This window comes from Opisthocomus hoazin, chromosome 9, assembly GCF_030867145.1.
Source record: "Opisthocomus hoazin isolate bOpiHoa1 chromosome 9, bOpiHoa1.hap1, whole genome shotgun sequence".
Lineage (NCBI taxonomy): Eukaryota > Metazoa > Chordata > Aves > Opisthocomiformes > Opisthocomidae > Opisthocomus > Opisthocomus hoazin.
The window spans coordinates 29316159-29331482 of NC_134422.1; the positions used below are offsets into that span (position 1 = coordinate 29316159).

At 40.9% G+C, this 15324-nt stretch overlaps 1 protein-coding gene across 1 annotated transcript; it reads left to right on the forward strand.

Moving 5' to 3' along the window:
- The first annotated feature begins 3540 nt into the window (after positions 1-3540).
- Positions 3541-14864, forward strand: ICOS (inducible T cell costimulator). The gene is made up of 6 exons (XM_009945849.2): positions 3541-3628; positions 9599-9637; positions 10187-10525; positions 11961-12073; positions 12683-12773; positions 13308-14864. The coding sequence occupies exons 1-5, from the start codon at positions 3571-3573 to the stop codon at positions 12770-12772; spliced, it is 639 nt and encodes a 212-aa protein (XP_009944151.1). The 5' UTR covers positions 3541-3570; the 3' UTR covers position 12773; positions 13308-14864.
- Positions 14865-15324: the final 460 nt, after the last annotated feature.

A 15324-nucleotide genomic window follows, 5' to 3' on the forward strand; every position in this document is an offset into this window, starting at 1 on the left:
CAAAATATTTTATTGAGAGAATATTTTATATTGCTGTGGGCAACTGCTCATCATCCAGAAGCAGAAGTGGAAAACGGCTGGTGAGACACAACAAGCTGCTTCAATGTAAACATCACCTTTGTTTCACAGCGAACAAGGCAGTAGCATTTTGCTAACATGGACATTGTTTAGGGTGAGAACAGCAAGTATAATACGAGTTACGACAGAGCAAAGAAAAATATACATTGTGCATCACAGGGAAAATCTTTGCTGTGAATCAGTCTCCTTAGGGAAGGAGCACGTGTTGTTTTCTGAGTCGCTTGGAGTTAGAAGGGAGAAGCATTGAAGATCGTGTGGTAGAGAACACTGGTGTATGGACCAAGGGATGAGCAAGCCTGTGTCTCTTTGGAATGGGGTGTATCACAGGATGCATTTTTAACGGCATAAAAATGCCCATAAGGATTTTCCAGGTTGTTAACAGTCAGTGACGGCAAGTTGGAAGCGAGATGATAGGAGAAAAAGGAGTTTATCACTGTAGGGTAGTGTTGGGTGTAGGAGATGAAGAAAGAATGGGGCTTGGGGGAAGGAGAAGCCACATTCCAGAAAGGAGTTACTGCGCTTGCTGAAGGGCAGCCTCTTCTTGAGGAGTAGGGTAGACAGGGACTAGGGGACAGTCAGGTTAGAGGAGAGGAAAGAAGTCAGCTCTGAGAGGTGTACGTGGATGAGAGAGTGAAGATCAAGATAAATGAGTGAGGATGGAAAAAGGAAACACGTGTTTGTGAGCAAAAATAGTTGCAGTTATAGGAAGTGAGTTGTGGAAACAGACTGCTTGTCCCAGGTGGTTAACTGTAACTAACTGTAGTATTTGCAAGAAACATTTCCAAATTGCAGTTATGATGTCTTTGTGAAGTAGGTAATCACTGACAGAGGAGGGAGGCAAAGACAGAGAGATTTCAAGGCAATGAAGGAGTCTCTGTTGGTGTGGGACCAGAAGGTGAGCATCCCTCCCGCTTGGCCCTGAGCTAGACTTTGTGTCTCTTCGCTTGTGAACATACACCATGAGTGCCCGGGCTCTGCTGGCTCACCATCAAATATACTCTACCACTGAAAGAAACCACTGTCTAGATCAAACTTCAGAGTGCTGCCAAATATATCCCAAAGTGTACCCTGGGCTGGACCCTTTACCATGAGGGTGGTGAAACGCTGGCACATGTTGCCCAGAGAGGTAGTGGAGGCCCCATCCCTGGAAACATTCAAGGCCAGGTTGGATGGGGCTCTGAGCAACCTGGTCTAGTTGAAGGTGACCCTGCTCACTGCAGGGGGGTTGGGCTAGATGACCTCTAAAGGTCCCTTCCAATCCGAAGCATTCTATGATTCTATGATTCTTTAGAAAGAGGGGGACCAGTGTGTTCTAGCAATCCCAAGTGCCAGAAAGCAGAAAAGGAGAAGGGGTAATTCCAGACTTGAGGCTATAATGACAGGAGAAAGAGAGGACAAATACAAACTGTTTACTGGACAGTGGGACTTGCTTCAACTGTTGTAGCAAGATCTATGCCAACCAAGCTACACTGGTAGCTATTCTTACCCCAGGAGGGAAATAGATGTGTATTAATCATCTCTGCATTGGCAGAACTGATAAGGTCATAGAGCGGTGAGGGAAGGAGTAAGGTGCTCCGAAATAACTATGTTGCGTTAGAAAAAAAAAGCTCTTCTCTATCAAAATTATTTTCCTAACAAAATTTTTAAATTTTTAAGAAAGACAACACATTTTTGAAGCGTAACAATACTGATTTGTTTTAAAGCTTGTTTTCACAAAAAGCAGCTAAAACTTCACTCAGAGGAGTACATTCCCCTACACTTTTATTGGCCTTCCCAGCCAGTTGTAGGCTTTGTAGGGACTCAATCCTTGCTGTGTTGTCAGCACGCTCTCCTAAAGGTGTGGGTGGGAGTACTTTACACACGATTCTCTTCCTCCCTTAATTTTGTAGCAGCGGATCTTTTTACTATAAGCCTTTCTGGCTGCTTGTCTTAATGCTTACTTGGGAGGCAATAAAGGTCCCGTCCCAGAAAAGGCCTGCTCTGCTGTTTCAGCACTTCCCGCAAGTTGTTATGGTGGATGGAAAGACCTGGAACCTCAGTAGATCCCATTGTGGGCCATAACTTCACAGGCAAGGCTCAGGAGTCAGATGTATCTTTTTCAGCTTTATCATTGCTTGAACTTCCATATATTACTCTTGAGCATCAGAATGAAAAGTATACTGAAGAAACTTTCTCTAGTTAGAGTTGCTTAAGTTTGGCTCCAGAGACCTGAGCTGAAAATTTAGATCAAATCCTGGCTTGACTCAGGCTTAGCTCTGATTTTAAGTTAACAAAAGGCAAAGATGTGCAGGGCTTTGCAAAGATTTGAAGAGAGTAAAACTCTCTCCCAGTGTCCATGTGAACAGAATCTTAGCAGTAACAGTGAAAGAAATTAAATCACTTTTTGAGGAAGAGTAAACCAACACGTGACAATTTATTCAAACATTACAAAGTAGGAGTGAATCTGGAACCCAGTCCTGTTATTCACAAATGATTTGGTACCACTGCATGACCATTACAAGGACTCAACCCCACAAGTGTCTGTCAGGCACCACTATTAGTCCTTTGTGTCTTCTCTTTGTGCAATCAGGAATGCTAACTGTATCTAATATATTAAACATGATTTAGAAGCAGCTTTTCCAGCGTCTTATCTGTACTAAAATTAGTATTATGGGAATAAACAAATAGCCAGTTCTAAATGATTGTAGAACATGTTATCCCAAAGGGTCCTAAAACATTCCCAGAATACAGATGGATAGCAGGGCCAGAATAAATGTGCTGTACAAAAACAGGGGGAGGGAAGGAGAGAAACTTTTGACCTAAGGCCCTAGGCACTGGGTCAGATCTCCTCCTCTCACAGAACTGCATGAAGATTTTCGTGTTCATGCAGAGCAAGCCTGACCTCCAGGGTGGAAGTCTTATGTCAGAGTGAGCCTTCAGTAAGGCTCAGGGCTCCAGGGACCCTTCTGCAATTTGGACATGTTCTTCCAGTGAATTCCAGGACCAGGATGCATAAGAGATGCCTACTCTCTAACAAACAGTTTCCACGTAGAGCAAGACCATCAGTTACTTAAGACCACCTGAAATTGGTGGGGAGAAGCCAGGTTGCCAGCTGCAAGTATGCATGTATTGTAAGCTAATTTAAGGAACAAGTTGCTGACCATGGGCCATCTGCAGGAGGTGTGCTGTAGATGACTGTAGCCTCTATCGTGATAGAATTAACCAGAAACTGTCTTTTCAGAAGTGAACATTAAACATAATGTCAGAAAACCTTTCTTCTTCCTGTCTGTGACAGCAAGCCATGAGGTAGGAAAAAAAAAAGCGTCAAACTCCACAGGTGTGGGCGACAGCTAATGCTGACATAGCTATAACGCAGTCTGGGGTTAAATGAAACAGTCATTCTGATTATCATATAATTTCCCCCATTGCCCACAAACCACTTCCTTTTCTACCCATGAATTCTTCTCCATCTTCACAGTAGACAGAAGTCTAGTGTGTCTGTGTCAGGCAAGCATGAAGTCGGTTGCTGTAACTTTCTGTGTCCTCTGCTTTCAGTTTGGAGCCCTGTATGGTGAGTAGCATTTTGGATTATTCTCCTTGCAGTAGATGTCTCTATGGAATGTAACGTACCCAATGATGGGAGACAGTAAACAAGGTGTGATAGCAAGGGGTTGGAGGAATAGTGGTAATTAAAGGAAACAGCTGCAAAAAGACCGCTCTCAACTTTAGTATCGCTAGAGTTGGTGGGAAGCAAATTCCTGCCAGCACAGAGCATTTGCTCTGAAACGAAAAAGTTCAAGTTGTCATTGTTTATATTCTCTAGCTCATCTGCTGAGTGTTACCCTCTAGCTGTTTAGACTGTAGTGCTCCAGCCAGCTTCCCTTGCTGGGCATAAGAATTTACAGCAGCATGACGATGAATGGCTGAATAAAGAGATGCCAAGGTACTGATATTAAAGCTGCTCTGGTTTCAGCAGGGAATTTTTATACTATGAAAAATGTATATGGCATGGAAGAATGGATGAGACATTTGGTGAAGGCTTGAAACGCAGACTGACTTAAAAGTAAGGACAGCATTCTAATGCTGTGTTTGAGAAGACGCATGATGACAGCACTGATCTCAGTCCAACTGTAAACATGGATGTAGTGTTTTACAAGATTCAGTGCTTTATCACAGCTACGCAAATTAAAACACCAGAGCTCACATTTATCTGTAGCCTCTATGAAACCCACATATTACTGAGCCAGGATGGAAATACAGATAATGTCTGATTAAGAGGAGTCTTTTTTTTTCATACACATACTGTTCAAGGATTTGGTATGATGCGTCATATAAGTAAGACCTGAAATTTAATGCACACAGTTACTAAGCGCCGTCTACACATGTTTCTTTGAAGGTCATGCCAAGGGCTATTGAATATGTTTGCTTCTGAAATTCTAGTGATATAGGATACGTTTCAAGTCCCCCTGTAGAATTTAAGTATCCTGAGGTTTCATACAGAATTTAAGCTTTCATTTAAATAAAAACCAGTTTCCAGCTCTTTAGGCAATGCAGATACCCTGTTGAAGGTTAACTAATACAGTGACAGTATACTGAGTTTTCAGATTGAAAAGATGTGTGAAATCACAGGGAAGCAGGATTGTAGTCAGTATCTCTAAAGGGACTTGAGCTGCTCTTTTTCTCCTTGAAAAGTTACTTTAAATCTAATAACAAAAAATCCTATCAATTTTGTTAAATATTTCTCAGCTAGTCAATTTAGCAGGTGTACTTGACCAGCATGTTTTTACATGTGGCTGGAGCTATCTAAAAGGCCACTGTTTGTGGTAAGAAATAGGCTGCAATTTTAAGGGTGCAAATAATTGTTCTATCTGATACTGGCATTTTTCTCTCCTTTCTCCCTTCCTTCAAATATGGAGGACAGGATTTGGGCAGGGGGCTGGGGAGAGGAGATGGCAGGAGAAAGAGACTGCCTGTAACAAGAAATGGTGTCTCTTTTTTTTTACCTTACAGTACTTTTGGCATAAAAAGTACTAATTATTATAATTCTTGCTAAAAAGAAAAGGGCTGCAAAAGGTCGGCTTGATGTAAGACATATTAGCATGATACTCTCATTTAGGGAACAAGCTAGCACTCCAGAGAGTGCTGCCAAGCTCTACGGCAAATTTTTGGAAGTAAAAGGAGAGTAACTTCTGAGATTTTGGAGTTTTTTTTCCCTCAGTGATTAGCGAAGCCTACGGAGGTGATATATGTGTGTATATGTGTACTATGATTTGATAACCCATTTGTAATAAAGACATTGTTTGTAAGAGCATGGAGCCTCTCTGGTGCCTGTAGAAGAACACAGGCAATGGGATTTTGGAGTACAAAGCTCTAGAACTCCACAGCGCTTGAAGTCCTTGCTATGAAACATTGCACTTGAGCTTTCGCATGCCAATGTCTGCAAAGCGTTATCACTGTTCACCCACAGATCTCCTGTTGTCAACACAGGAGGAAACCATGGTCGTTTCTTAGAAGGGTGTCTGAAATATTACCAACAATGGCTGCTGTGTTAGTGGTATATTTTGTAAGAGTTTCCATATTTCACAACATAGGTTATACCATAGAAATAATTCACATTATAGATGGCTTCCTAGAGTAATTCTGGCCATTATTTGATTTGCCCAGAAGCACTGCTTTCCTCTCTTAATCCTTGATTCTTGAAAGGTAGGAACATGTTAGTTTTAGGCATATGACTAATGGCACTGAATTGACAGTGTCATTTCTCAGAGTGCCTTGAAAGGTTGAAGCTATAGCAACTTCAAAAACTGTGTGTGGTTTCATGGCACTTTTAGTATTAACAAAACAAATATGCTTGTTTTAAAGGCAGGGTCTGCACTCTCCTTGCTCATCTCCAGAGGCAAACACATCCAAGTGAAATTATGCTTGTTCTTTATATTAGCTAATGAGTTTTCTGAGAGCTGAAGCAGGTAAAACAGACAGCAAGAAAATCAAGCAAGAGTATTCTATCCTCCTTCCTCAAACCCCAAGTTTTAAAATTAATTGAAAGTGATTTTTAAACTTCTGTTAGGACCAAAATGTATAATGGATTGGTGATGTTTGCCAACAGTATTGGGTCTGCTGAAGAGCGATGAGAAAGCTCAAAACTGCAATCCCATTAAAATGAAAATAGCCCGCCTCCCATCGGCCTCAGTGTCCAAGCACAGTACCACAGAAATTCCCAAACCTCTGCCAAAGTGCTTTCCCACTGCAGTAAAGACGAAATGGAGACGGAAATGTACATGACTGTAAATACACATATACATAGAATGTACACACACACTTTCATAGTTCAACATAGCAAGATGTTACTTTCATATACATGTTCATCTCTTGGATTCACATCTGAACCATAATATTTGTCTTGACACTCTGCTTCGCATGAAGTGAGCCAGGAACAACTCTATGCAACTCCACAGTATGACACTGCTATGAAACCAATGAAAGATTTGTTTCCTCTGTCTCAAAACCCTTATACACAATCAAATTAGTTCTTTTACGAACAATATCAAAAAGGAACCTTAAGGCCAAATCTAAGCATTTTTACTACTGAACAAGTAAGATTCTTCTGTTCATTTCCAACAACACCATGATGCAGTCTTTTATTCACATATTTTTTGAAGTAGTATTAGGGATGTTTAGTGAGTGAATCTCTCCATATTACTGGGTGCTTAACTCCCAGTTTCCTATCTCCCATCCCACTAAATGTACATTTATTCTGACTGCAGCTTGGCAGATGACATCCAAATGTGTCTGGCCATGAACCGCAGAGTGTTACAGATCCATAGGATTACCCTAGGAATGAACTGGTACAAATGGGCACAGGAGAAGAGCAATCAATCAGGGACAGGGAGGGGGGAGTAAGCCACCTTCTAGTCTGCAGTGAGAGCATTTCAATTAGGAGCTGATGCAGAATAGCTAGTGAGTTGGAAATTCATATCAGATCTCACCCATTCTGATCAGCCATCTAGACAATTTTGTGTTTAAATCTCAGGCACAGTTAATCTCATTTTAAAATGTGCTCCCTTTATATTATGCTAAGCACACTCTTCTATATGGTCACTTGTTTCAGAGGAATAGTAATTGCATCACATTTACCAAAATGCTCATTCAGAGAAATACATAACTGAGTCGTTCTTGAAAATAGGCAGTTAAGGCTTCTGGGCCTGAGAGGGTACAAAATGATCTTTCAGCTTGCCACAAGGTCACATGAACTACATGCTTAATGACCTCTCTCTGCTCTTTTTCATTAAAAACAAGGATTAAAACCATGATCTCTAGCAAACATTTTATATCACCCGGTATGAAGGCGCAATTCCATTAGCTAACAGCAAACTTGAACTGTTCTCAGAGACAGAGAAATGAAATTCAAAGCTGTTGCTTTAGCACTCAGAGTAGGGTAGTCCTGTGCTCCTCTGCGGTGTTGGGGGAATATGGCACTGCTTGACTCTGTAGCTGCCTGGACAAGGTCAGCATCTGCCTCTCCTCTCAGATGACCAGTGACAAATGTAGAGGTCTCAGCTACTGGTAGATGCTTCTCAAAAGTATCAGGTCAGCTTACATATTCACCATGCTCCCTACCTTCTGCTATATCAATACAATTGTTTTTTTCTTCCCTAAGTAATTTGTTTGCTGTCGGGCCTAATTTTAAAGGTACATATTGCCAAACTACAGGCCATCAAACTACAGAGCATTTCAGAAGACCTTTATTTCAAATGCTGTTCTCATAGCAGCTGTTGTCTTTCACCATGCAACATGCAAGTCATCAAAAACTGTTTCTTTCTTTGACCTTTGCTTTCAGCTTTTCAGATTACATACTGTTATGAGGGCTAGCACTTTCCGTATCTGTGCCTTCAGCGTATCTAGAGCGCTATTTCACTGTGGGTTGGCGAGTTGTCTGTTTTGTCTGTTTTATCTTCACACCAGTGGTACAAGATGTCAAATACCTTGTCTATTATCACACACTTAAGTTATAGTCCCGAGAGAAGTATAGATATCAGAACTGTTGCTGAATTAGATAAGGGTGCTGGCTGTGCACAGTAAACCAGGAAGAATGTGATAACTAGGAAGAGAGTAAATCAATCAAAAGGGGATAACAGTTTCTATTGCTTTCCAACTGAGCATCACAAAGCATCTTCCAGAAGTCCATTAGCTTATGTGTCATACTAAAAACATTTTAAATAAATATCATTCGTTGCAATGCCCTTGCCAATGGTGGTAACTGGGGAGCAAGAACTCAAAGAAGGAAAAAGCATGGACACTAAATGATTGCCTCTCTCCGGAAAGAGCCGAAAGCATACAAAGGTAACCAAATGAGAATAATCTGCTGTTCCTGTGCATATCCAGGCTGGATGTCAAAGATAACAGGTGCCTTGGGAAAAAGGTTATTTATACTGTGTAATCAGTGCAATACCTGGCACAGTTGGGGACCTACTCTGTGTGGATCTAGGCTACCATGTAGCAGTGAGAAGAACAGGATGGTGCATCAAAGTCTTTAAGTATATGCCCCGTATTTCTTTACTGTCATAAAATCCTGATGTAAAGTATTCTTCAGTCTAAGCAGCCTCTGAAGAACTTATGCTACCAGAAAAGCACGAAAAGCAGATATAGGGTTTTTTCTACTTGTCTTTGTACCTGTCTATACTTTTAATTTTAGGGCACTGCAAGAAGAAAAATTCCAAATGAAACACACAGCTGTGCTATGCTGTCAGTACTGACACACAAGCCATTTCAAAGCAACGCACGCCACAAACCCAGCCAGGAAATTCCACTCTCAGTATTGCCATACTGGGTGGTGATGGAGGCAGCGGCTTAAAAAACAGATTCAGAACCATTATTAAAAATGTGCCTGTCTCCTGTAATGGAGGCTGCCTATGCATGATGGACTGAAAGCTGTTTGATAATCATGAAGAGAAAAAGTTGTTATTCAATAAGGAATAAAATCACATGCTTTGCTTGAGTGTTTTCTTATTGTATGTATTGGAGTGTCTTCCAGATATTCATACTGGATGTGCCGCAATAAGACGTTTTGATGCAGTGTTGAGCAGTGAGGGAAACAGAATGAACATAGATCAAAATGAGCACTTTGGTCTGGAAATAAAGTATAATGCTGGCTCATTGCAGACTCTGGATTCATGAGAAATCAAAAGTATGCTCTTTTATTTGGGGGCAGATTTCCTCAGTATTTTGAGGGAAGTTTTACTTTTATCTCAGCTTCTATTTATGAAGTACATCTATTACATTGCAAGTGTGTTTCAACAATTTGTAAATGCTACATGTATGATCAATATTAATTCTTGCTCAATGCATTTTCTTTCTACTTTGATTTTTATATTTTGTGCTTTTATTACATCGTACTATTTTATAATGTAGCAAAGATAGGATCAGATAGGCTAATGACACAAATTAGAAAAGAACTTCAGCATCTTAACATTGCATGTCTCAGCCCCTGTTCCTGCATCTCTTGTATTGAATTTTAATCAGGAAAAAAATTTTTATTTTTCAGGAGTTGATAGCTGCTCGTCAAGACCGTGCAAAAATATAGGTAAGACACATTTGCCTAATTTGATTTATGGTTTTAAATGCCTTTCTAGATCAGAAAATACCACCCTTGAAGAAAAAATATTGTTATTTTCTTACCGCACACTTTAACACATTGTTGTCTTAGGGAGTTTCCCATGCTATTGGTCGCTGACTTCACAAAGTCAAACTGTGAGGTAGCAGGAGGTCCCTGATCAGTTTACTTTCTTTTTGTTCTCCAATAAATTTGCAAAATGAGAGTTGCACAACATCTGAGAGTTTTTCAGAGAGTTTTTTGGAAGGTCAGATGTGATTTTTGGATTGCATGTGGGAGTATGCACACAGTGACATTTGTCCTCTGCTCCTCCCATTATGTTAGTGACAAGGTGCTATAGCCATCTAAGTAATCTGATTGTAAAGGCTGCTTTCCACAGCCAGACTACTCTTGAGTACATGCATGCCTCAAGCTTCAATCACATGGTTCACTTGCTTTGTTTAAATGAGTTTCTTAACATTTTAGGGATTCTTTCCATTGCTATGTGAGTGACTGTACTTATTGTTTTCATGTCTTCAGATCAGCCTCATGTCTCTGACTCCCAGGTGATGGTGGAATTTGAAAATGGAAACTTCAGGTTCACATTCCCTAACCCCAAAAATGTGAGTGAGTTCAGCATGACCCTCTTCAAAGGGCATGAAAAGAAGGAGATCTGTGCACTCCATCTGAGCGAGCAGAAAGTTATCCCCAAGAGTAATGTCACCTACTGTCAGACAGAGCATTCAAATAGTAACACCACTTTCATTCTTAAAAATCTGGAAAGAAAGCATATCGACATTTATACCTACTGCCTGGAGATGTTCTTACCCCCTCCTTACATAGATTGCCGGCTGAAAGAAACCTATTTGTACATCCAAGGTAAGTTCACTTTTCTTCCCTCACTTCAGTTTACTGATAAGTAGACATTGGGCATAGCTACGCTGCAGTGAAAACTGTGACCAGAGTTTGCACATATATTTCCAAGACAGCTTAAAACTACTTAGCATGGGCTGGTACCACTGGAGCTGTATTGGCAGACTGCTCAGCACGGCCTCTCCGTATTTATTCATCTTCTTGGTCAGGTTTTGCAGGCCATGCTAAGCTCTGCACATTGTTGGTGGCACCCAAGCTAGCCAGACTACATCTTCTGGAGTACTGCAGTCCCACCTCTGCCTGCAGCAGAAATTTCCCATTATCTACTTTTCAAGCTGCTGAGTGTAAATTTTAAGATTATTTCTAGCTGGGGAAAAAAAAAAAATCCATCTGAGAGCTATCTTCCTGTGCCTAGGATAAAAAAAAATCATCTGTCAAATATCTGTGCTAGTACTGCTATTGGAACTCTGATGCCACACTGATGTAAAGATGGTGTCCACCTCTCTGAAAAAGGACTTCAGCTTTAGAGCCTTCTTAGAGCAGAAGAGATCCACAACTCCTGAGAATTTTTTGCCTTTTACTGAGAAGGGCTTGAACTAACTTCAGAAGACTTGCTGCACACGCTTTAATTTTGCATTACTTTTCACTCAGTGGCTCTTTGGTATATTAAGCTGAAAGAGTTAATAGTGGTTTTGCTCACACCCCTTCTTGGTTCTCCATACAGTCCAGCTGCAACATGGTACTGCCTGTTGTCCTTCCCTTTGTATGTTTTTCCTGCCTCGCAGCACCAGGACTAAACAAAGACAGAAGCTGAAATGCTAAGGCTCCAATTATGCGGTTGGGTCAAATTATCTCTCAGCCCTCTCTGAACTTAAAACTGTTTCTCAGAATCAAACTGTGACATCCCTTTTCATCTGTAGTGTTTCCCAAATCTGTTCATTTCCATTTCTATGGATAGCCAGATGCTCATAGCTATTGCCAGATGTTTCATGTCCTATCTTGTTTTCTCCCAGATCTGGGCAAGGGCAATTTTGTGCCCCTGTGCTTGCCCTCCTATCCAAACGTGACTGCCAAAGTCCACCCTTCTTCTGACCAGGCTGTGCTTTAAATCACCTGTGGTATTCCCTGAATATAAGCTTAAGCCTTGATCAGATCTGACATACCATCATGCTCTCAAGCCTAGCTTGGTTTCTTTTCGGTCTACAATTTCTTTCAGCCCTGTGTACCAACAGTTTCACCTCTCCTTCTGGAAAACTGCAGTGTTCTGCTTCCTGCTGAATACACTTTTCCAAGGTGACTTTTCACCTCAGGAAAATTCTTCTTCAGAGTTTACCTTTACTATTCTATTAATATAAAGAGAAGAGGGGAAAGAATTTGAAAATTCTCAGGGGGGGGGAATGCAAATTATCAGTAATTACTTTTTTTGCTTCCCAATCTCCAGATAAGGAAGACTGCATTTCACTGGGACTCATGTCATGGATAATTATTGGCCTGATCACATTTGCCATCATTTCCTGTGTCTGCTGTGTCGTAGCCTGTTGCTTAAGGAACAAGGTAAGTAAGTCTGTGAGATTCTGCAGAAGCCTCCCTCCAAGGGTCATAGATAGGGAACTTGATTTAATGAGATTTAGAGGATGGGACAGGGACATACTCACTCAGCATGTGACGATTTTTTTGACAGACTGAGTTGTTAATTTACCACTAGAATTCAGTCATTGATGACAGCAGCTCAGATTTAATTTTTCTAAGACAGAATTGTTTATTGATTTAAAGGCTGGGAATCAAAAGAAAGAGGAGAAATGCTGCACAGGTCAGCAAAATTACTTTGGTAAGCAATTTACCTGATTGTTTTCTTCAAGAAGGGGAAACAAATCATCAGTGGATCAATTCCAGCTCTGTTCTGGAGAAAAACCACTTAAACAAAGAACCATTTGGCTCAGAAAAGAAAGGAGACCATGGACATTAGTTATGCTTTTGGACAATGTAATTTTTTCATTTTCAGTTTGTTTTATTCCAAGTTTTATATGTCAGTGCCTGTCTATTCTGACTTTAATATTCCCACTGAAAACAGTCCTAGTAACTGCCCCACTTAAAGAACAGAGGCAGGAGTGCAGAGGTTATTGACCACAAATTACATTCATGGCATTTTCTCTCTGTTGGCAGAATCAGCAGCGTGAATCCAACTCCTATGAGTACAACAGTGAATACATGCCGATGGCAGCAGTCAATGCAGCTAAAAAACCAAGAATCTGAGGTTGTATTAAGCCTACTTGTACCTGTACCTCTGCTTATATCTGTTGCAAGGCTTTCTCTGGGAGGGAAAGGGCTGCTTGCTGTGTCTCCCACTCATTATAGGTGGCTGGGTGGGTGGGATTGTTACGAGAGCTCTTTAATGGAGTTCATGCTGCCATGTAGCAGGAAGAGGAAATGAAATCCAAAATCTCTGGAAACCTTTTGAATTGGAATGGTGGGCTAGTTCCTAGAAATACAAGTGCCTCACATAAGTGCAAAGTAACGATCTTATGCATGAGGAAAACAGGTGAAACTGTTCCATTCAGACTCTTCAAATGACGCGTGGTACCCAAAATCTCTCTGGGGAAGCGATATGCTAGATTTACTGATTGTTACTGGCTAAGGGCAAATAATCTGTAGAGAAGGAGGAACTTCCTAACTACTTAAGCACTTGCACAGTAGGCAGAAGAAGTTTTCGATACAGAACAGAAGCATAATTTGGACTGATTCAGAAAGGTGGGGGCTGCCTGTAACTAATTCTTCATTCCTATTCCAGGTATAAATTGCTTGTGGCATGAGAATTCTGGCAGCAGAGGTTTCCAGCTACTTGAACCTGGACAATGGGAAATCAGCATTTCCTTACCTTTCCCAGCCTCCCTGAGCTCTCCTGATGGTCCTGTGCTCAGTCATGAGACAGCCACTCTAGTACTGTTCTGAGCTGTGTTTTGCTCTAGCCTTGTGTGCTAACGGGCACACTGCCTGACCCACTGACTTGTACATGAAGTGCTAACAATGTGTTAAAGATGTCAGCTTTTAGTTGAAGAAAATGTAGTGAGTTTGCTTGAGAGTAGATTCCTGTAGTGCTGCTACAGGGGGAACTTCTATTTTCTACAGGCTCCTTTATGACAAAATTTCCACTGGGGACAAAAAAAAACTACCTCCATTGCCAATCCTTGTGGCACAGCCATGAAGCACCGTTGATGTATTGCACATGCTCTTCTCTTAGGGCTAGTTTAGCCTGATGCTATCAATTCATCCTCACATTCACTGGCAAACTTCTTAGCACCACACTAGGAGAGTGAGATATGCACATATGTTCTCCTGCACCAAGCTATGGGACAGCAGGGGAACAAAACCTGAGGGAGCACAGCAGAGACTTCACTATGACACAGTACATCAGGTATGCGCATCTGCGTTCTTTGTATTTGTGCTATCAATACATCTTTGCCATTCACACCTTGGGGCTCCTCTTATTTAATTAAATTCTGAATTCTTTTACTGACAGAGGGATATATTACAAGGGGAACATATTGCAAGACTGCAACTGGTCTTTAAATCAGCTCAAACCTGCAGGATCAGTCCCTAAACTAGAAGGCACGATCTCTCCTATTCACATGTCTTGCAGCTCAAATACGGCACAGTCCATAAGGCCAGTGTATTCACAGACACTGCATTGAAATTATCTTCCTCTTGTGGTTTGACATGAAACCTTTACCACTTCCCCAGTGGGTTCAGGCGTTACTTGACCTGCCTCAAATTGCTCAGAGTCTTCAGAAAGAATGAAATGATCAATCCTTCATGGTCCTTGTGAAATCCATCAAAACTGACCATAAATAACCAATTGAGAATCCAGCATGGATATGCTACCAGACACCATTTGGCTGCTGGAAGCAGAGCGGTGCATTGATTCTGAGTCTTTCTGTAATTCATTGAAAAAAACAAATATTGGTCAGAGGACACAGTTGTGAAAGATACATAGCCTGCTTGCCTGGCAAAGAGAAGCCTGGTTTGATAGGGCAAACAGGGACCATCAGGCATGAAGAGGACATAAGCTGGTATGTTATCAGCTGGTTTCCCTCAACAAACAGTGGAGAGTCCTATCCCCTGGAAACTTTCACCAGACTGAGAAGGAAATTCAAGGAGTAAAATGTTTCTGAAAGAAGGAGAAACTTGAGGTTTGCCTTGAGATGCTGCTGGACAAAGGACAAATGATGAAAGTCTGAACAAGGTAGTTCAAAATACATACATTCTACTCTGGAGAGATAAATGACTTATACTCATTGTAACAAAGCTTTTGGAAGTCGCAGGTTCCATCACTGCTTTCTTTTTCGAAAAAGGGATTTTTATTTCTAATAAAACATTTTTTTATTATGCCACGTGTCCATAAGAAAATTCATGTATGCATGCATGTTGCATGAGAGAAATAAGCTCTATAAAATCCACAGTGCACTGGGGAGAGAGTATGGGTCAATTTACCCCTGTACAGCATCTTAGTGGGAAAAACAAAAAGGACTAAGAAAAAAAAAATTACAAAAAAAGTGAAAACCAAAAATTTGGGTCTGTTTCTATGCAGTGAGGTAATGACACTGTTTGGATCTGTTTGTTTATTTTCATAAGAAAGTATTTCTTTTCATATTGTCCCATCTCTTCGTCCTTACTTTTAATCCCTTATGCAGTACACACTTAATGTTCAGGATTATTTGGGGACATGTTTCAGTTTCTTTCTGCCATTCTTCAATACCTCCTAATCAAAAGCAGCTGAAAGAAGATAAATGATGGCAGAATGAGAAAAA